This window comes from Numida meleagris, chromosome 1 (assembly GCF_002078875.1).
Source record: "Numida meleagris isolate 19003 breed g44 Domestic line chromosome 1, NumMel1.0, whole genome shotgun sequence".
NCBI lineage: Eukaryota > Metazoa > Chordata > Aves > Galliformes > Numididae > Numida > Numida meleagris.
The window spans coordinates 165,803,376-165,826,395 of NC_034409.1; the positions used below are offsets into that span (position 1 = coordinate 165,803,376).

Here is a 23,020-nt window from a genome sequence, read left to right on the forward strand (position 1 = left end):
GAAAGGAAGGAGGGGAGAATATCATCGTAACCAAATGGATAATTTCATCCCAACTACTCACTTCACCATACTTTGGCTGATACTTGTAAGGGAATTAAGAAAACACCATCCAACCCTGAATCTTCTAAGGCTTGGGAAAAGAAAAACACAACAAAAAGCTGCTTTTAAATAAAATAAATACTTGGAATGTGAAAATAAAACACAGGTAGCATCCTGTCGATTCTATCCTTATGCTTTGGCCCATATCCACTGGTTTGCTATTAAAACTAGATCATTTCTTAACGGAAGAGCTACTTCATGAGAAATCATTTTGAGCAAATGAAAACAGCATGCTGGGACTGCACAGCACATTGCTTTCTGTACACACAGATTATCTAGCACACATTATCTACCACATGAGGGGTTTCACTCCTGCAGCCAGAACTGCACGATAAGAATTCACTTGTCAGAGAACAGAGCTGTGACACAGGCGGCAGGGTTAGAGTCCAGGCACATAATTCAGAGACAAACTGAGCAATATCCACACACTGGAAGATGCACATCACATTTGAGAGGCTGTACCTGAATATGCAGTCACTCCCATTCTCATTCCTCACAAGACCAAGCAAGTCAGATATGCAAAGATTACTAAAACAATGCTGTATTTGACATTCTAGATGCAAAATGGCAGCTTTTTATTACTGACAAGTATAGAAGCATTCCCCTTGCTGATAGACAAGTATTACAAGGGGAAAGGAACTGAAAGCTTAAGTGAAACGTTTCACTTCCAGATTCTTCTGATGGCAAATTAATGGGTAACTGTGATTAAACATCCAAAAAGAATTCCCACAACTTGCTGACTTCTTCCACACGCATCTCATGCCGCTTTACCATCACAGCCCTGCCCACCCCACACTGCTCACCCATCATTTCCCTTTCCAACCAGCTCTGCATCTGATCTACCCAGGGGGATCAGACAACACTGGGCATCAGCGTGGACAGGGCCTTAAGCATTCAGATTTCCCGTACAATGTTTCAAATAATGTTGAAAATAATTCAAGTTTCTAAATAGAAATATATCTAATTCTCTATTTCATGTACGTGACATTGCACGGTTAAACCTTCTTAGGGTTTTTGAAGCGTCCGCAAATTCTGTAGCAGATTCCTACTACTACCAAATATATTAACTTGCATAATAAAAATGCTAAGACACTAATTGAGGAGCATGAAGTTGATCTCCTTAAGTTCTCTATCTAAGGTTTTGACTGTAACAACCATAAAGCATTACCTCTACGTATAGGAACAGTGTCTGCTGGACTGTTTAATTGTACACTAGAGATATTTCAGCACTATAACAACTTGTTCACTTATAGATACACCTATGTTAGTCTTTAAGGGAGTAACTTTGCCAGAATGTCACTAACAGATTGCTTCTCACTATCTGTAATGTAATTTGAAGTCAAATATATATTTATAAAGTAACATCCTAAGATACCTAAACGTAGATAGATATGAGTATATCTAGTGGGCAATAAGTAAGTAACCAAAATCACTGAAGTGTGATATGATTGACACAATATTCAGCAAGGTTCTGTTTTTATTAGCAGCACTCCTAGGTCTGGAAGTCAAGCATGCTTAATACTTTTGTTCAACAGAAGTACGATACTACAGAAGCCGTAATCAAGTGAAAAACATCTGAAATGTGCTTTTTTATTGTTAGAAAAACCTAATCCAGTCCTCTGCAAACATCAATCCTGCTTCTACAAGTAAACTAGTAATCGAGACATAACACAGCAAAAGTGAAGTTCAGAGAAACTGTAAGGAGAGGAAGTCTCCTTAAAAAGTCCAAAACATCGCTATCAAGTATGGCAATGTCCATGCATGCATACGTGCACAGCACACACAGCCTAAACATCATCATCATCCTACCCGTGAAGCAGTAAATAACATCTCATTCAAAGAAACAACCAAGTTTTTGAAATTAAAATCTAACAGAACTTTAGACACAAACTGATTGCAATACTCCAGGATAAATTAAATCATTTACAACCCCTAATGACTTAATAAAAGCTTGAAAAGAGGAAAGTGTCAGTGCTCCCCTTTATTTTTCCAAATGAAAAGGTTTTAGCTGAAAGGGTTTTGCTTCTAATCACAAAGTCAACATTTCCATGTCACAACACTAATCAAACAGTGATACCTGAAGGAGTTCCACAGTTTCACTACCTAAAAATAGTACTAAAAATAATAAAATCTGTAGCTAAACAATTTTCAAAGGAAGATTCCAATGCTTGCTGTACTTCTATGGGATGCGAATCTAGAAACCTTCAACTTTAACTAAGAAGCCTGTCTGACAGAAATTAATCCAAGTTTATTTCTACAGCCACAGGATGTTAACTCATCAGCACACCAACCTGAAGCTATCACTGATTTAACACTGGGTATTTCCCCATTAAGGATGACAGACAACTGCCAACAATGCTCCCATCAGCATAAAACCATGCTTGGCATTCTACATTTTAATACATAAATAAACAGCAAGGCCTAAGGATGACAACAGAACATATGCAGTAGTCCATACCTCCCCTAAGTCCTATCCTACTCGAAGATGTTTTGGCAGACCAAGAGCCAGCCTACGCAGACTGGTGCGGGCAGACCCAAGCTCACTCAGCCCTCTTTGGAGGCTGGAACTAGATGATCTTTGAGATTCCTTCCAAGCTAAGCCATTCTACGATTCTATGGTAGGATACCAAGCGTGCTGGATGCCCACTGTCTCCAAGCTGCAAGCTGGATGCCCACGTTAACACGCGGCACACAGTCTCGCTTCAGCTAACGAGCTGAGCAGCGGGGCTCAGCAAACAGGCTAGCACGTCCGTGTGACATGCACGTCAGCTCAGCAGGAGCAGTCTGCCCGCTCCGGCCTGCGGACAGGCAGCAGGGTGAACCCCTGCAGCAAGGCCCTGCCCCCCGCCCCACCTGCTCCTCGCACACCTGGCGGAGGGGAGGGAGGACAGGGGGGTTCAGGGGCGGGGATCCAGCACAGAGGCGAAGCGAGGGCGGGACAGGCCGCCTCACGAGGGCACCCTGCGCTGCGTGGAGGGGGCGGTTAGTGCGTGCACTCGAGGGAACTGGGAATTCGACAAAGCAGAAACTCCCTCGCGGCCAGACAGTGAGAGAAGGGGCCCAATGACGGCGAAAACAAAAGGAGCCACACAAACAGCCAAGAGCCGAGAACGTGGGAGGCCCCGGCGGGCCGCCTCCCAAGCCAGCACCCCGACGCGGGCCCCCCAGCCCCCTCCCTCACGGCCCTCCCGCGCCCCGGCCGCGCCGCCGCACTCACCTGCTCCTTCCGCTGCCGCGCCGCTCCCCGCCGCCTCCTCCGCCGCCGCCCGGGGCGGAGAGGGTGGGAGGGGGTGAGGGGGGAGTCCGTCCTCCCGGGCCTGAGCGCGGAGCGACGCGGAGAGGAAGGCGGGGAGCGCCGCCGCTCCCGCAGCCCCACGGCGCCGCCGCTACCGCTCCCGCCCTGCCCCGCGCCACGGGGCCGCGCTGCGCCCGGCTGCGCTGCCCTCCCGGCGGCCCCTGCGCCGCCCGGCGGTGGTGGCGTCGGAGGGGGCGGGAGCGAGAGCGGAAGTGGCGGCGCCGCCATGATGGGGAGGGGCGCTGGGGTGGAAGCCGGTGGCTTCTGAGGTCCCTTTTAGTAGACGTCGCTCTGAGGTCCGTTTTAATAGACGTCGCTCTATGACCCAACCCAACTCTCTCATCCAAGTCAACCTGAGCAGGCCCTCTGCTCTGTTGTGCTGCGCTGCACATCCAGCGTGGCTTTCTGCTGTGTCTTGCGCTGCAAAAAACCCTTGGCTGCAGTAGCCAGTAGCCAGTTAATTGTAGTAGAGGAGCCCGTGGGCAGCTCCCATTCAGTATCAGTGATGAGGCCATCTGCGTGACCTTGTCTTTATCTAAAGTGAGAAGTTCCCATGTGAATGTCCTTTCTGTTTGATAGTAGATGTGATGAATAGAGTTGTTTTCTTGTAAGAAAATCAGTAATAGCTCAAATGGCCAAAATGGGGGATCTTGTAGAATCATAGAATTGTTTGAGTTGGAAGGGACCCTTAAATGCCATCTAGTCCAATTCCTCTGTGACAAACAGAGACACCTACAGCTGGTTCAGGTGCTCAAGAGCCCTGTCCAGCCTGGCCTTCGGTGTCTCCAGGGATGGGACATCCACCGCCTCTCTGGGCAACCTGTGCCAGTGCCTTACCGCCCTTATCTTAAAAAACCTTTTTCCTTATATCCAGTCTAAATCTTGCCTCTTTTAGTTTGAAACTGTTTCCCCTTGTGCTGTCACAACAGACCCTGCTAAAGAGTCTGTCCCCTTTTCTCTTACAGTCCCCCCTCTAGATACTGAAAAGCCACTCTCAGGTCTCCCCGCAGCCTTCTCTTCTCCAGGCTGAACAGCCCCAGCTCTCTCAGCCTGTCCTTGTAGGAGAGGTGTTCCATCCCTTGGATCAGTTTTTCGGCCCTCCTCTGGATATGTTCCAACAGGTCCATGTCTCTCCTGTACTGAGAGTATGCAGTACTCCAGGTGAGGTTTCACCAGTGCAGAGTAGAGGGGCAAGATCACTTCCCTCACTCTGTTGACCACACTTCTTTTGATGTGGTTTGCTTTCTGGGCTGCTAGGGCACATTGCTGGCTTATGTCCAGCTTTCCATCCACCAGTACCCCCAGGTCCTTTTTGCAGGGCTGTGCTCTATCCTTACATCCCCCAGCTTTTACTCACAGTGGAGATTTCCATGACCCAGGTGCAAGACCTTGCACTTGGCTTTGTTGAACTTCATGAGGTTCACCAGGGCCCACTGCTCGAGCCTTTCTAGGTCTCTCTGGATGGCAGCCAGTCCCTCGGGTGTGTCGATAACATCACACAGCTTGGTGTCATCAGCAAACTTGCTGAGAGTGCACTTGATCCCACTGTGGGTTCCCATTGATCCCAGTCAATCCCCTCATCTTCTATAGATGAGGTCTGCTTTGCATATTGTGTGTGGATCAGAGATCCTTGCAATGCTGCAACACCTGGGGTTCCTGCAATCTGAAAGGATGTAAGACTATCTATACTATTTTCCACTTATAGTGTTAGATCTAATAAATAACAGTTTAATTGATACCTTACAAACTCTGAGTGCCTTTCTTACTGGGATTGTAACAGACTTGCACCAGAGATTTTATTCACAATGCTGTTACTATCTGCTTTGCTGTCCTTATGGGAGCTGCATTGATCTGTTGTTGTAAGCATAGGTATTCAAGTATGGCTGGAAAAGTTTGAGGTATTCTAAAATGAAGTGTAAGGGGTGTAGTTCTCATTTTTTTAATATTTATAAAATAAATGTAGTAAAGCAGCAATCTTTTTTATTATTATTTGAGCTACCTTAATATAGTCATGCTGAAATAAATTATATTGACTGTTACAAATTTTGAAGAACATGCTGAGCAATCTCTTTGACAGCAGAAAGTGCTTCTCTGCAAGTTGGCCTAATTTGTGCAGAAGGAAGCAAAAATCCATAAGTTCCTGTATCCCGAAGCTCAATGGTAAAAGAATATTTAATGCCAAGATCATAAGCCCAGTCATCTGAACCTCCAGGAGCTAAATCTGTATAATGAAGGGAAAAAAAGATAAGTTACCTCAAAACAGAACTTCAATTTTCTGTTCAGAAGCTGCCTCCTGTTGCTAACAAGCATATGCTATCATGCTTATTGTTGTAATAAAAAGTCATACTTACAAATTGTTTGTGCACCAGGACCAGGTTTATAAATTTCCTTTGTTGTTCTCCTTATAGCATAAGCTGCTTTCTTTGCCAGACTTTCCTGAAATTAACAAAGTATTATTAGCTTTAGCCTTGTGATAATAGTTAATATATCTTCAGTTAGGATTTATTTACACCATGCTCTGGATCTCGTATTAGTTAAATAAGCATATAAAAGTCTCCAGAGAACCCAGAGAATGTCGTTAAAATTTTCAGCATAAGCCCATGCTAATATTACATTCCTACTGTAGATAAAAATCATACCTGGGGCCTTACCAGCCACTTCAGGCAGCAAATAATTGTCAGAGTATTTATTCCCACTTGTCTCATATTTTTCCTTTTCCACCATGGTATTTAAGTCACTGTTTATTCATTTAGTATTGACAAAAACAGCTACAAACGATTGCATTGACGAAGTTCTGCACGGGAAGCCATATAGAGGACTAAATGCCCAGAATTAGAGTATCTCTTTCTGCTTTACAGTCACAATGCATTTTTTAATGTAGGCATTTGAAACAGTTTGTTTCAGTAAATTAAACAGTAACCAAGACAGCATAAGAATATGTGTTGTTTGGGAATAGTTTTTTCTGTATTTACGTTGCTGGATTTTTTTCCTTCCTCCTGAATACACTGGCAGTGGTCACCAATGGAAACACAACGTTGGACTGTCTGGGGCTTTGTCAAAATGGGATGCTTCCAGTGCATTTATTATGTACTTTTTACAGTCCTCTTATCCATGGAACATGAAGATTAAAAATATATATGTATGTTAAGTGTCATGGATGATGCGTATGGTTGAAAATGATAACAGTAAGTGGATTGCTGTCAGCGTGTGCAAATGTCAATCCTATATGTTCATAGCCTCTTACTCTCTGTCCCTACATAAGGGCTTGTGGAAGATACGAAATGATGTGTACCTTAGGCATGTGATTTCTTGCCATGTGACAAATCTCAAAACCTGAAAAATCTGATTTCTGGTCCCCTTTACACCATTTCTGGTCCATTTTTTGTGCTATAGAGAAGCCCTTGTTTCAAATAAAAGAACTTGTTGCCTCAGCACTTGGAGCCTAGGACTACCACAAGAAATCTAGGAACTGTGAGAGGAGGAATTCTTTGCTCTAGGGGGACTTGATGTCTTTAAATAGAAGAATATTTCTAAGCTATCTCTCTCTATATCCATGTCTTAATTATTCTGTTTAATAAATTTTGTTTTAGCTGGGATATCCTTCCCAGATCCAGCAAACCCAAAGCTTTCTGGTCAGTGAGGAAAAGTGCTGGCTACTTTTTTTTATTCTGAGCTCGACGTGTCTTCCAGGAGAATCCTTACCATGTGGTTTGGTGGCTCAAGAATTCGAAATTCTGCCTATGCAGGGCAAGGTTTCCATCCTACCTTTAAAACCATTTTAAATAAGTAACCCTAGCAAACAACCCTTAATAAAAATAGTGAGTATCCACCAGATCACCTCATTGCATAGGAGTGTGGAGTGTATTTTTCAGAATTACATGCCCAAATATTTCCATGCAGAATTGTCAGGTATGATTACGTACATGCAAGCCACACAATTTAATCATGAATTTACCAAAATGTCCTTCCAAAGTGTTAAAAAATTGTGACTCTGCTCTTTTTTTCATCAGTTTCAAAGTACCAGAAATTGATGATGTGCTAACAATCTGGAATAAATATTTTAATTTTTCCATAGTCTTCAAAAGTATCCGGCTGGCTTGCACGCTGATAGACCAGCCCAGACCTCTGTAAGTTCTTAAGAACAGCAGGAAAAATCTCATTTCCTAATTCTCGATCTTCAGAACATTGTGACTCTGTCATTACAAGCCTAACCAAACAGGGTAAGAAGTTCTGAAACAAATGTGAAACTTAATGAAGCAAGAGGACTTACCAGCTCATCGTGGTCTTTGCTTTTGTCCATTGTGTAAGAATATGGAAACAATACCAGCTGGGAGTAAGAGTGCATTGTTATGTATGCTTTAATGATATCTTTGTGATCTCTGATAAAGCGAGCCACGGCTTTCACTTCGGGTTCAGACTCTGGATAGGGTCCACAGTATGTCTCATAGCACTCATTGCGAGATGCGCCTCTACCTGTAACAAAAGAGTGTACAGGCTGAATAAGAAGTTGTAGAGGAGAAGATGAAAGCGCTCCCATTTTTTTAAATTTGTCAAGAACAAGGTTGTGAGATGCCTTCTTGAAATCTAAAAGTACTACAGGAACAAAATTCCTAATTCTAAGGGTTTATTTAATCCCAGGGAGGAAAGCCAGCTGCTGATTGAAAGTTGAAGAAACATAAATCAAATTAAAAGTAATGTAACAAATGTTGAAGAATGAATAAATCTATGCTCTGGAGCAAGTTACCAAGAAGACAACTAGATTTCACCATTTTTGATATTTTCACAGTAAGACCAAACTGGTTTCTGGAAGCAGCCAGGATATTTATTGTTAAATGGTTGAGGAACCATTCACCAGTTTGTAAATGTTATTTAGGTGCGTTTGTCTTTTTATGAAAACTTTTTCAAAATTATGAAATTTGTAGTCTAAAACTGAGGCAGGGGTACTGCAGAAAGGAAATGAGGTCGTACCACACCAGCGTGCATCAAAATTCCTGTTCATGTCAGTACCAATGCAGCCACTGTTACTGTGTGATGAGCGGCTCTTTCTCCACAGTCGATTCTGTGAAAAGAGACAAATCAATCACATTCAGGGCAAAAAGCTGGGAAAAATGAGGGCAGCATCTTAGCTAGGAGTGATGACTTCCCACTTGTACCTCTGCAGAGGCCACATGACAATGAAGGGGTGAGAGACCAAGGAAGATTATAAAACCACAATCTGGTTGCCATTGAGGCTGTATGATAAAAAGAGGTGTTGGGTAAGGTGGGAATTGGTCACATCTGCTCTGATTTCAATGGATTGAGACTGTAGGAGAAGGGGAGAAGTCACACTATTTAGCCAGGTATGAGTTTACAAGCCCCAGTCCAATCTTTCTGTAGGCAGTGGTAGCAGCATGTGTAAAGTTGGAAATTTGGTGTGCATCTGTTAACATGTATATGTGGGGCTATCCAAATATGAGCCACATTGGGTTGAAGATCAAAAGAGTGAAATAACTTTTTTTTTTTTTGAGTGTAGAATCTAAAAATTTGAACAACAACAGCAACAACAAATTTCAATGACTTGGAGTTTCTAACCAATAAATAAAATCCTGGACAAAAGATGCCTTTTGTACCTTTTTGTATCTGAAACAAAAAGCTCTTAGAGAACCAAACTATTGCACAGGAGAAAGGAGTGAATTGCTGCCTGTGGTCTCTGATGCAGCATGCTATTCAGTTTGTGCTGGATTTGCAGCCTTGCAAAGGCATTGCCTAACATCTGGAAGCTTTAAAAGCCCAGGATAAGATTCAGTTGTTTCCAGATGCATTTCCAGCAGCTTGGAAAATGCAAAGGTACTACGATTCACATGTCAATTATTTTCAAGATTCATTGTGGTATAAATAGGGCAGAGATGCAGAAATTCCAAGCACAGATGAAGAATTTGGGGCATGCAATTCTAGGATGGAAACTGTGCCCTAGACACACACAGTGATAGTTCCCATAAACAGCACGTCAGTGTGTTGCAATTGGTCAGAAAATCTCTACATACAGAGGGTTTGCTCCAGGTGTACTCATAGCCATCCACATTCATCACAGGCATGACGTAGAAATCAAAGTTCTCCAGAAGTTCTGTCATGATCTGATCTCTCTCGCGCAAATGGATTGCCTATAAAACACAGAAAGATCTTATTAAAAGCATTCATAATGATAGTTTTCTTACCTTCCTAGGAAGGCACCTGAAGGCCTGTGTAAAATAACTGCAATTATCACACCAGTCGTTTACACTATAGTCTTTTATTACTAACAGGTGGTCATGAGATAGAGTTGAAGCCTATTAGTAAGAAGGTTTGAGCTTTCACTGCTTGTATAAATGGTGGGAACACTCCCGCTCAAAATACCACAAAGGCAGCAAAAAATAAAGCAAGCAGAAAAATAGCAAATAGCATTTCAGGTGGCTGCTATACATAACATTATGAGTTCAATGCACTTGTATGCAAGGAGCAAGATACATCACTAATTTTTCTTCACAGACCTTTTTGAAGGCTTTGCTTTAGTAATACCTAACTTGGTTGGTTGTCCACTGCACAGGGATGAAATTTAATCTAGATGAGTGAGTTTTTTTAAACTATTGGAATAGATTAAGTCCTTATCATACATATATATATATTCTTTCTTTATGCCTTACTTAAAGCACATTCTTTCATTTTAAACCCTTCCCAGTTTTCTTCAGGCAATGGACTTTCTCTGACTCAAATGAGAAATGTCAACCTTTCTACAGTCTAACAAAAAAAATAAATGATAAAGAAAGGAAACATTATAAAGAATGTCTAGTATTTGCAGTAGAGAGCTACTGATTGTAATGTGTGTGCAGATGTGTATTATTGTCGTGTTTTAAATGTTACTTCATGAACTGACGTAGAAATAAAATTTGAATTTAAAACATGTAAATCAGATCAAGGGGATGAAGAAGCTAAATGTTCAGCTTGTTAATCCTGAAAAACGCTGCAGGGACATGTCACTGGCAACTGACAGCATAGCTGGTAATTATTTGGAGCAGCATGAAAAGGGCAGATACATTTCTCTCTAAGGGAACCTTGAAGGCTGGGATTATGAGCGGGTCGTAAGGTACATTCAGCTATGCCCATCCCTAACTCCTGCAATCTCCTTTAAAATGTTATTGTCGTTGAGGTTTTCTTCTTGTGGGTAAGGACAGAAATAAACACATTTCTTCTTATTATCATCATCATGATTTAGTTCCATCATGGACAAACCATAATTCATATTTTAAGGACTCATCTTTGCTGTTACTCTGGCTACAGTGCTGGTGATGATGAAGTCTCAATCTCATTTAATCTATTTTGATTGTGAATTTTGCTTTTATGAAAAACAACAATAAATAATGTTTCAGCACATTAAGTGAGCAACCTGGGCAACGTTGTCTTGGACAGAAGGGCTCTAGAAGACTTTTTCTTAGACCATACAAAGAAATGAACCATCAGTTCAGCATCATGAGTTGAGGTGCCTCAAATTCAAAAATTAAGATCTGGTGTGCAAACCATGCATCTCGTGTATTTTGGTATATGTTTGTTCAGTATCCTGAGCAGTATAGATACTAAAGACACCAAAGATCAGATGTGATGGTTGGTCTGGGGCTGCAAGTGAAGGTTGGTCTTGCTAAGCCCATACTGTAGTGTCATCCCATCATGAATGCATGCTATGCATGTGGCTAAGGGTTGTTGTTCATATTCTGAAATGACAGTGTCCCTTAGCAGGGATGGTAGCTTCAGAAGAAGGTGGCTTGTGTGGCCTCGTTCTCTGAATGAGGCAGATCCAGAAAAAATCATGTGTGCAAATAGAAAAGGCAGAGGAGCAGGTGTAGGAGGTGCAGGAGCAGGGGACACATCACAACAAATACCAGGCAGAGATGGCTGTGTGAGTACTAGTGTGAAGCTATGCCATGTCTGGGGGAGGTAGGTAGGGTGTCTGTCACTCTAGGCAGGCATGTAGGACAGCTTAAGCTCATCCTAGGTGCCCTCCAGTCTGCTCTATTCAGTGCCAGTAGGAGTCATGAACTTGAGCCACCATGTGACCCAGAGTCAGGATCATTCCTTGGATTTACATGGTGACATAGACAAAGCCCTGGCAGATTACAAAATACTTGATTCTCCTGGCATGCATACTCCGTCCCTGACCATTCCATACCTGTAAAAATCTGTTTAATTTGCTCCACGTACTTCAACAGTCATACCTTAGAATCTATCTGAACTGTTCTGCATTTGATCCATATGTCTTTCTCTCACACATACATATCTCCATCTACTGATATGCACATACATATACACACACGTTGACTGCTACATGTACATCTTAGGCATAAAACTCATATTGGTGCTGTGGAAGTAAATGGATTGAGATGTTACAGAGCACAAATGGCAAGAGAAGGTCATTGGCATCAAGTTATTTTTCTTTGCTCTGAAAATGGTAACCAGGTATGATATCTACTCACGTGGCCTATGAACCACAGGCAGAAAGCAGGAGAAATCCATTCTCTAGCATGGATACCGCAGTCAATCCATATAGCACTTTTGGGGGTCTCCCGCCTTTTAGAAAGCTGACAAAAGAGAAATTATATTAAAATGTCACTATTGTAAAGTGTAGCACATAAAGGTAGAAGTGAAAAGGGTAACCATGGTGGAAAAAGAAGCTTCTGTCTTATAGGTAGTGCTTAAATTGCTCCTGGGCCAGGATACTGCTCTCATGTATGTTCACATATGGGTAGAGGGCCACATTCAGGCTGTCTGCAGCAAGCTCCTGAGATAGACAAAAAGACATCAGCAGGTCGTTTTGCCAAGAGAGCAGATCACCAGCTACACGGGGCAACAGATCATTTAGGTTTGATAGTCAACAGAGGAAGATCATCCACCATGCCAGTATTTCATGCCTTTGGATGATGGCCTAGATATTGTAACTTCTCTGTGACCCAACACGTCCAAATGCCTTTATCAAACGTAGTGGCACCTTATCAGAAGAACCTAGCAAACTTCTAAACAAGACAAACATTTACACATTGCTGAAATATGCATTTAAGTATAGATTTAAGAAAATGTTTTGGCCAAAACCCATTGATTTATTTACATTAGTACCTGGAACAATTTCTCACTAAGGGAAAACTGTACCTTCAAAACATAAAGTGGTCGTTTTTCATATGATGATCCAATATAGATTTTCTCAAGTAGGTCAGAATGGACTCTTACTGTTTCTTCCATCCAATGATAGATCTGCAAAGATGAGGTAGAACAAGTAGTAAATGGATCTTCTCCATGTTGTTTTCCTTCATTCCTAAAAGTGGTCAGGACCTGAATTCGTTCTTCCTCCCCAAATCCTGTCTCATCATCTGACTGGAAAGAAAAGCTAGCAGTTCAGACCAGTGACCTCTTGCCAGCTGACTACTCCTGAAACAAAGAGCGACATATAGTCACAATACAGTCTAAGTATAGCCCTAAAATTCCTCTTCAGTTTTATTTGGTTAAAATATTATTCACTTCATGTTTCAAATATTTAAGTACGTGGTACTTTGCTGCTGCATTTTGCTTCTGAGTAGGCTGCATTTGAGTGGTGGTTTGAGTTAATGCACGTATAATAGACTTTGTCTGGTGCTTTGTTCCTTCTTTATAAAGGCATCACAGTAATTACAGCTCTCAGTGGCTGAGCAATACAATGATCATTATTTACCTGTTGATGGTTTCTTTCCCTGTCTTCTGTCTTAACCATGAGGCAAATTTCACCCCTTAAATGAATCTACAGAGGATTACAATGACAGTATCTTACTTCTGTCATAGAGTGGTAGTTTTCATAATATGATGAAGAACTGCGTGGGTTGACTGTGTCATTGAGTGTCTGTTTTTCAATAAGTCCTTGGACATCTCTCAACAAAACTCTGAAAAAAAAAAAAAAACAAAACCAAAGAAAAAGCACAACCTCCTGATAAAGAAAACTGTTTCCAAGCAAGTTTACTGAAACATTATTGACAAGAAATAAATACATACTTGTGTGAGATGGTCAGTTGCCTTAAATCAGCTTTTATCCTGTTTGTACTGGATGCATTGACATAGAAATGGACTTCTTGGTCCTTCTGGATGTTGTCAACCACAACAGGTTGCCAGAGAATGATCTGCAAAGTTTCCAGGACCATTTTATATTTTTTTACAAAGGAAAGAAAAAAATACTAACATTTAGGAAGTATTGTGAAAATAATCGAAGCATATGTTTTCAATTTAAGAGACCACTTATAAGAAGCAGCTTAATGTGTGTTGTGCTATAGCATTCTGCTACTGCTGGAAATGAAATGTGTGTATTTAAGAAATTTTTATAATGACTTCTGCACATAAATTCGTAAATCAAGAACAAAGACAGGAACATAACCTTTACTGAGATAGCATTTCTAGGATAATAGATATGTTTAGCCAGTTATTATGTTACACATTTTCAAGTCTGCTGAGAGTTATTTTCCCTCAGGGTATTTGGAGAATTAATGAAGATCAGATCAGTCTTTGTAGTTATTGTGTTCACTGATTACTTTGATCAGGAAGGAAATAAATGCCAGAAGGGGATTGAGTATAAGTCAAGATGAAGCAGCAATACAGAGATTAGAAACTGGAAGAAAATAAGAAAATGAGATTCTTCTTGGCAAAATTAAATCTTACACAATAATAAAATCAGAAGCCAACATATTAAATAAGAGAATGAAACTTTAGAAGCAATCATAGCAAAAGATCTAGGAGTGACAGTGAACAGAAAGTTATGCATGAATTCACAATGTGAATTTACAATGTGAAAAAGGTCACCATCATTCTTGCATGTGTTTTTAAAGAGCTGCAGCCTGGAGTCACTAGGCAGCAGGGTTTATTTTATTCCTTTCGATTGCACCAGTAATATTATGTTCCACTTAGGGCACTATGTTTCCAGGCCTATGTCAGCTGTCATCTGTTCACCTCACTAATTTCTCAGACAGAACCTATCTGCAAATCCATACAGAAAACTCCTCAGGTTTTCAATCAAGATTTTGGAGCAATAAATGGTATAACAATTGTGCCCCAGGTATATGGCTGCTGCGTGCCATATGCATGGCTGAGCTAGTGTCAGTGTCATCAACTCCAGAGCCATCTCAGACACTATTGGCAGGGTTGTGGAAGCATTGCATAGCTCAGTGTTGCTTGGAAAAAGCAACCAAGAAGCAAGAGGGAGGCTTAGCTCACCAGCTCCAATTCCCCCATGGCCTTGGCTGACATGACATTCATGTTCACATATACCAGTTCAGATTTAGTTTCTCACTGATGTAGGCATTCTTTGAGTTGAGAATGAGGAAAACTAAGGAACTTGAGATTGACATAGCTGAGGTAACAGAGGAGCAATGAATGGGGGTTACTGGAAATTTTTCATAATGCATATGATAATTGGTTTCTTTAACCATCATCAGCAAGGGTCAATACTTCCTCGAGGGCAGCTACCAAAGACTCTATTCAAGTGTTCCTGCATCTGGGTCTTCTGGTGAAAGCTACATGCATCCTGTGAGCTGTAAGAATAAAATGTTTCATTTGTTTTAGATAATTGCTTTCCACTTTTCAGGGGTATACCAGCTATGTTTAAGCTTAATGATTCTTTGTGTAAGATGATAATTTTCAGTTGCTTTTTTTTTCTTTTTTTTTTGCCATATTGAAATCATTATGATTTGTTGGGAGGTACCATTTTTATCTTCCCTCTCCTTCTCCATCTCCCCACTCCATTTCCCTTTCTTTTCCTTTTCCTTTCATTTTCCCTTTCCTTTTCATAGAATCATAGACTTATTTGGATTGGAAGAGACCCTTAAGATCATCTAGTTCCAACTCCCCTGCTATAGTCAGGGACACCTCCCACTAGACCAGGTTGCTCAAAACCCCATCCAGCCTGGCCTTGAATGCCTCCACAACCTTGCTGGGCAACCTGTTCCAGTGTCTCACCACCCTCATGGTAAAGAATTGCTTCCTAATATCTAATCTAAATCTACCCTCTTCCAGTTTAAAACCATTTCCCCTCGTCCTATTGCTATATGTCCTCATAAAAAGTCCCTCCCCAGCTTTCCTGTAGGCCCCCTTCAGGTACTGGAAGGCTGCTACAAGGTCTCCCTGCAGCTCTCTTCTCTCCAGGCTGATAAGCTCCAACTCTCTCAGCCTGTCCCCATAGGGGAGGTGCTCCAGCCCTCTGATCATTTTTGAAGCCCTCCTCTGAATCCACTCCAGCAGCTCCACGTCCTTCTTGTGTTGGGGGGCCCAGAACTGGACGCAGTACTCCAGATTGGGTCTCACAAGAACAGAGTAGAGGGAGATAGTCACCTCACTTGCCTTGCTGGTCACACTTCTCTTGGTGCAGCCTGTGGGCCTTCTGAGCTGCAAGCACACATTGCTGGCTCCTGTCCAGCTTTTTCATCAACCAGCACCCCCAAATCCTTCTCCTCAGGGCTGCTCTCAAGCCATTCTCTGCCAAACCTCTATTTGTGCATGGGATTGCCCTGACTCAGGTGCAAGTCCTTGCACTTGGCCTTGTTGAAGTTCATAAGGTTGGCATGAGCCCACCTCTCAAGCCTGTCCAGGTCCCTCTGGATAGCATCCCTTTCCTCTAGCATGTCAACTGCACCACTCAACTTGGTGTCATCTGCAAACTTGCTAAGGGTGCACTTGGTCCCACATAGCACCTTTTCTCGTAGGTTCCTGTACCACTTGGAAGAGGAAGCTATCATCAACACATTCCAGGAACCTCTGATTGCTGGTACCCTGCTGTGTTGTCCCTCCAACAGATATCAGGGTGGTCGAAGTCCCCCATGAGGACCATGTTTTGTGTTTATGTTTCCCCTTCCCTTTCCCTTTCCCTCTCCATTACATTTTCCCTTTCCTTTTACCTCTCCCTTTTCCTCTCTCTTCCTCCCTTTTCCTCTCTCTTCCTCCCTTTTCCTCTCTCTTCTTGGCTTCTTGAGGCTCTTGTACATAAGAAAGTGAAGAATGAAAGAACTGAGGAAGAGATGGAAGGGAGAGGCGATCTATTTTGTTACAACAAAGGAGATGAATATGTGAGTTGACCTGTGGAGGTGGGAAAGAGCAAAGTGGTATGAAGGTTTGTGTGAACTGAAGGGTACGATACTAGGAGGGACAGCAGAGGACTGGTAGGAACTGGGGTGGACACAGAATGAGTAAGAAATAGGAAAGACAGAGAAAGATGGGGCATGGGCAGTGTCAAAAACTCTCAGTCATCTGAGGCACATCCTCAGTCATCCTGAAAATTATGTTGGCTGAGGGAAATGTTGCACCTTTTGTTGTAAAGTGTTGGCTGTTGGCTTCAAACTGTGAGGATGTGATTGGGGAAATGCTTTTGAAGAGGAAGAGATGTCTCATTTTGACTAAATACTCTCTTATTCAGCGAAAGATTGAAAGAATAAAAATATATTGCTTAACAGACTTTAATAGTGTGAATAAGACGCTGCTTTAAGAAAGCTATCACTTTATATTGTAAATCCAGTTCTGATCTTCAAAGCTGTGCAAGTCACGTCGGTCAAGATTGAACTAATGTGCTGAGGCCCCCTAGAAAATATGTTTTCTAGTTACTTTATGTTTCTGCTTTACCAGTTTTGCAGTGTCTTAGTACACAAAATCAACTGCAGAAATCTGAGCTGATATAACGCACTACTATAACATTATGAAGCGGAGGTCTCCTCATGTAAATCAGAGGGTAGCAGAGCAAGGAAAACCAAGTATTTGTTGAGTTGCTCTATTAGGACAAAAGCTAAGGCTTTATTTTTTAGGCTAAATCTTTCTCCTGGTGGAAAAAAAGGGAGAAAAAAAAAAGCAAAAAAAAAAAAAAAGCAAAAAAAGCAAAAAAAAAAAAAAAGCAGTCAGTACAGTTTGTGGTAGTGAGACCAGGGAGACACTGGGAAACATTTACCTCAGAGGTGTTCAGTAAATTCTGAAGGTCTTCAGCCTGTTTGTCTGTTTTTGGAAAAGCCCACAAAACTTCATCTCTGAAAAAACAAATGTATTTGGGTGAAGTACAAGCACTTGAAACTTGAGCAAACCTAGCAAAGCTTGAAACTAGGGAAGTAGACTTGGTCTTTCTTGCTTCTCTGTCTTGTCTGCCATGAACTCAAAGAAGCTTCAATAGTGAAGGTGCTGAGCCCCATTCAGCCTCTTCTTCTGCCAGTCAGTCATATAGATGCAAGAGCTGAGTGTCCGGTGCAGGATTTTGGCAGCCAGCACCTACTGCAGGACTCTGGCATTGCTTCTGGAAGCTGGCACCAGCACTGCAGCCCTTGTTAAACCGGAGTGCAGCAGCACCAGTGTGAAACTAGCCTGAACTGGGAAGATGGTTTTCCTTTCCTCACTTTGTCAGTCTTCACCATTGTTCAGCAGAGACATGGGCCATCCAGCATGCTGCAGAAGCCCAGCGTGACATTCTGTAGATGTGAAGAGGACATTGCCATCATAATTCCTACTCCAGTCCAGTTTTCCTTATCTAAGTTCTCTCCCTCTGCCTGCTACCCATGGTCTCAGGTGCTCTATACCACTGACCTCCTCACCCTCTGCTTAGAAATTTACATTCCCCCTTCTACTTGAAACATATGGTCCAGACACACTGTAGAGAGAGGTGGCTCTTCCCTTCTACCCCATGCCTGACCCCACCACTGCTGGCAGAAGAGAAATTCGTGCACAGGTTGGCCAGAACCAGAGAAGAGCTTTCCATCCCTGTGCCTGTCTAGAGTAGTTGACATGTAAGCACACACTTTGCAAGTGGGGGGGTGGAAGTACTTCATCTCTTTAAAGACATCTTTGTCATCTGAATACTACCTTAAGAAAAATACCAATTTGAATGATAAATCCATCCCTGATCTTCAGCAGTCTGCAAGATATGTAGTTCAAAATTGCATTGTAATGTGAATAAAATAATTCAGGTGCACAGGGTAAGGAGGAGGAGACTCAGGGTAATGTTGGGCCATTATTTTCATTTTCTGGGCTGGATGACTCTCATCCCTTCAGTCCCATGGCACTGGTGGCAGTGCATAAGGAAAGCCCTATGTGGCCACAAGCCCTGTCTGAAAAGACTGTTCTGAAAAGAAAGCAGACAGAGCTCTCAAAACAAGCATTTTCAAGCTGCCTAATATGATTGTCACAACTCATTGTTGTGACTGATTTCAAGCCGAGACCTGACAGCGTCTGGCAACCAGGTGATTCATCTTTTCTACTTTTAGCTGGGCTCCAAACAATCACTGCTGCTTCTCATGCAGAACCAACAATATACCAGCCTTTTTTCTGCCTCAGCCATCATTTGACAGAGCATCCAAAAGCAATCAGCAATAGGCAGGGGTGGCACTTTGCCTATTTCATTAAACAAGTGTGCACCAAACTTTGTGTTTAGGGCTATCTTAAAAGTAAATTTGTCGTCTTCTGTCTGGAAGAGACTTTTCACAGGGTGGGGGAGGGATGTTGTATGTGGTTTTGTGCTACAATGCCCACTCTCCCTGTGCTCCCTCTCACTGATGTGCGCTGGCACCAGTGACCTCAACATGCCAGCCTCTGCTCACAGCTCCTGGCATTTTCAAACAAGCACCTCTGCTGTGAACCTCACACAGCAACAGGAGTTTGGGCATCTCATGCAGCTGTCAACATTCTCTTGCAGATTTCTTGCAGATGCTTTCCATTGCGGTGAGGCCAGTCAAAAGTCATGCAACCATTTCAGTGGTTGATCCACCTGGAGCAGAGGTTGCTGCCCATGGGCTCTCTTCTCCCACCTTGCTAGCTCTCAAACAGACCTCAGGATTGCCCTTATCCTACAAGTGATCTGGGTGCATTTCCAGTGTTTTGAGCTCTTTTGTAATACTTGGTGTCAGAAAGACTTTGTATCAGAAATAGTGCCATTAACAGGAGCAGGGACATGATTGTCCCTCTCTACTCAGCTCTGGTGAGGATGCACCTCAAGTACTGTGTTCAGTTTTGGGCTCCTCACTACAGGAAAGACATTGAGGCCCTGGAGTGTGTCCAGAGAAGGGCAACAAAGCCGTGGAGGGTCTGGGGCACAAATCTTATGGGGAGTGGCTGAGGAAACAGGGATCGTTCAGTCTGGAGAAGAAGAGGCTCAGGGGAGACCTTATTGCTCTCTACAACTGCCTGAAATGAGATTGTGGCAAGGTGTGGGTCAGCCTCTTCTCCTGTATAATTAGCAATAGGACTAGAAGGAATGGCCTCAAGTTGCACCAGGGGAGATTCAGGTTGGATGTTAGGAAAAATTTCTTCCCTGATAGAGTGGTCAGGTGCTGGAACAAGCTGCCGAGGGAGGTGTTTGAGGCACCATCCGTGGAGGTGTCCAAGAAACATTTAGAAGCTGTACTTAGGAACATGGTTTAGTGGGAAAATATTAGTGATAGGTGGACAGTTGGACTGGATGATCTTGGAGGTCTTTTCCAACCTTGGTGATTCTATGATTCTGTATTTTTCTTAGAGGTCCAGATGCAATAATCACACCATAGCCTTGCAGAGGTAAACTTTAATACCTGACCACTTCTAATTCCTCCAGCACTGGCACTCAAGTAAAAGTAAAAAGTCAGATAAAATATATCACTGTTAAAATCTTGCTATTTTAGCCATTTTCATAACTGGAGTTGAGAGAGCTAGCATCATGCTTTCTAGTGGGAAATACCATATTCTTCTGCAATGGTCAGGAATTCAGTTTTTGTTTACATGTTTAATAAATGAGCTTCCAAGCACCACAGAGCAATGTTGCTCCACTGAATTCACCTAGAAGCTTATTTAACTCTCCCCTTATTTTAACGCTTCCACCTCCACAGCAATTCACAACAAAATATTGTTTCAACACAAAACAGAGATGAATGATCCTGGTTTTAAGGCACAATCTCAAGAGGCGTCTGCTTGTCACAATTCTGCCACTGACTTGTGTTACAGAGTCACAGAAGGGCTGCGAGTTCTAATTTCCTGTTGTTTGGGTAGGTATTTGGGTTCCCAGAGCACATTGTGTTTAATCACAATTCCTATAGGTTGTTCAGCTTGTTTAATATCACCACTTATCTTTTTGGTTCTACCTATTAAGACACTGCAGGATTTTAAACCACCTGCCCACATAGAAAATAAAAGCACTTTGGCTGTCTTCATCTCTGACATATGCTCTCATGTTTTAACAAAGCAGTTGGTTTCAGGGCATTTCGGAAGCTTATCGATAGGTAACAATAAGCTGCTTCTGAAACATTGTACAAATACAAAATGGTTATTCAAAAATGATTTATCTTCAGAGAAACAATCATAAAAGCTGCTTTAGAAAGAAAACAGATTGTTAGCACTTTCTGAAATGGTTTCTCTTTCTACCTCAAGAAGTAATTCATTTAAGGTCTTGTTTTAAGGCAAACAAAACAAATTATTTTTTCCCATTAAGTTTCAAATGCCCTTTATTGGCATTCAAAAGCACTGAATGAACTGAATTGATTTGCACTTAGACTGGAAAGAATGGTTTTAATATGATTAAAAACATAGGATTTATGGATGCAAAGAAGACTTGGAATAATTTCATTTCCTCCACCATCTATATATTAAATTGAACCACAGATCCAATTACAAGAGCCATAAATAAATGTCAGCGTTTGCCAAATGTTTTCTTATGCAACTTGGAACTACTTTGCCTCCATACTTTCCCCGTCCCACTCATCACACACTAGGAGCCCAGCAGCCACAGCAGGTATTTACCTTGGAAGTGTGAAGGCATGCTTCTCTTGAATCCAGATAAACAGAGTAAAAAAGAGCAAGTACATCATCATCTTCACAGCATCCACAGTGAAACCCAATTCAGTTGGAAAGCCAAGGCTTTGGGACCCATATTATTGATTTCAAAAATGTTATTTGAAGAGTGGTTAAAATTTAATGCCGTCTCTCACTCAACACTGACCTCCTGGTAGCTAAGTCAATATGACAGAACACCCTGGGCAGGTTCTGCTCGTATTGAGGTCACCCAGCACGGAAAGGATAAGGTACATTTTGGGCATTTTCGTGTTGACAAGTCACTGTCTCATCTGAGCCTTTGTTTTATTTCATTGTGGCTACAAGCCACAGACATAAGGAACAACGCCAAGCATGATGTTTTTGTGATCCTGTCGTATTTATGGAGGTCTAGCAGCATGCTTTGCATTCAATACTCCTACAGCATATCACAGCTGAGCATGAAGCTGGTTAGAGGAGAGGCAATGAGGTTATGAAGTCCAGATTATGAAATCCTAAAGAGGAAAGATTTTTTTGCTGGTGCTTGCTAGAGAGAAATGAAGTGAGATGTGGTAACTTCATGCTGTTGAGAGCCACTCCCATAGCTCTCATAGGTGAAGCACCTTCGCCTACCTCTCCCACAGCTGGTCTCTACCTCTTTAGTTAACATCTGATCCATCCAAGGATTTCAAGTTGCTTGTGTTGCTCCACATCCCCTTTTCTGTGACATCCTGACATACAGCCCAGCTTGTGCTTTCCACCTGTCACAGCGGATTAGCTTGTCAAAGAAAAATACCAGTGACTCTTCATCTCATTAATTTTGTATGCCACAAGATTTGTCTTACATATTTCTATCCATGGTTGTCCAGACGGGACATGCCAAAAAGCTGACTGAATTTGACATGTTCAAAGTGGATGATCTCCACATACATTCTGTGCTTAAACAGTAAACCATCTTGACTGGGACGTGGCAGGCTTGTTACATGGTCAAAGTCCTCTTCTTCCACGCAGCAGCGTAACAGTTCCAGGCATGGCACTGATTAGAGAACAGCCCTATGATAGCCTTATAGCCTTATGCAGAGGGGGGATGCTCGTTTATGTCTTCATCAATATGGTCCTTAGCCCTTGGCTAAGTGTATTACATAGGTGCAGGGAAGAGGAACAAAACCTGTAGCAGTTTCATCCATGCTGTCTTATGTGAAAGGTTCTTCAGATGAATGGTTTTGTTCATAGGATGTTCATTACAGAAGAAGACCAAGGAGTGAATCCACATATATTCTCTGGGGACACCAGAGAGCCAACATGTGGGAGTGAACGAGGAAATTAAATTATTTGACGCTATAGGCGTAGCTTAAGATTATAGCTCTGTAGCTGGGAGAAAAATGCCTGCAAGCAACCCCTGAGTTAGATAACATGGACTAGATTGCACCCACCTCCACCTCTAAAACAGTTCTGGAGTGGTCCAGATCAGAGCCAGTGCTCCAGTTCAGCAGGCAGCCATGGTTTCAGAGCTCAAATGCAGTCCTGGCTCTCTTTTATTTAGGTGGGCAGGTATATTCTAGAAAGGCAGACAGCAAAGTCTTAGGTGGCTGAAGTCAACAGAGGTGAATCACCTGGTGTTCTATCTCTGCAAAAATACGCAAACACTGAAAATCACCAAACTGAAAACGTGGGGTTGAGCTCAAACTGGACACCCAAAGGAAACAAACAAGCAAATAAACAAAAAAGGCTTACAGAAAACTGAACCATTGACACCTCACCTAGATTTTGTAGTTCCTCCTTTATCTTTTCTGAATGTTCTTCAAACAAACATGAAGTTTGGTTAAGTCACGCAGGCCATTCCCAGCATGGGAAGTGGGCAGCGCTCTGCCACAG

General features: G+C 42.3%; 2 protein-coding genes across 3 annotated transcripts in view; both read right to left on the bottom strand.

The window, feature by feature from the left end:
* ZC3H13 (zinc finger CCCH-type containing 13) overlaps positions 1-3,517 on the bottom strand; it is a 46,055-nt gene extending 42,538 nt beyond the window's left edge. For both annotated transcript variants that reach the window (XM_021375768.1, XM_021375761.1), the window contains exon 1: positions 3,317-3,517. The gene's annotated coding sequence lies outside the window, so the exon portion shown is untranslated. The remainder of the gene's footprint in view (positions 1-3,316) is intronic.
* CPB2 (carboxypeptidase B2) lies at positions 5,414-21,204 on the bottom strand. The gene is made up of 11 exons (XM_021375807.1): positions 21,137-21,204; positions 17,337-17,412; positions 13,415-13,539; positions 13,197-13,305; positions 12,545-12,646; positions 11,875-11,979; positions 9,418-9,534; positions 8,363-8,453; positions 7,665-7,867; positions 5,746-5,830; positions 5,414-5,615 (listed from the first exon to the last, which is right to left on the bottom strand). The coding sequence occupies exons 1-11, from the start codon at positions 21,202-21,204 to the stop codon at positions 5,431-5,433; spliced, it is 1,266 nt and encodes a 421-aa protein (XP_021231482.1). The 3' UTR covers positions 5,414-5,430.

Excerpts from the sequence above, each read along its gene's own strand:
- CPB2 (XM_021375807.1), bottom strand. The coding sequence starts at position 21,204 with ATGATGTACTTGCTCTTTTTTACTCTGTTTATCTGGATTCAAGAGAAG. Across the intron at positions 5,831-7,664 it reads GCAAAGACCACGATGAGCTG|GAAAGTCTGGCAAAGAAAGC; the intron begins GTAAGTCCTCTT and ends TGTTAATTTCAG. Across the intron at positions 5,616-5,745 it reads TCCTGGTGCACAAACAATTT|ATTTAGCTCCTGGAGGTTCA; the intron begins GTAAGTATGACT and ends TTCATTATACAG.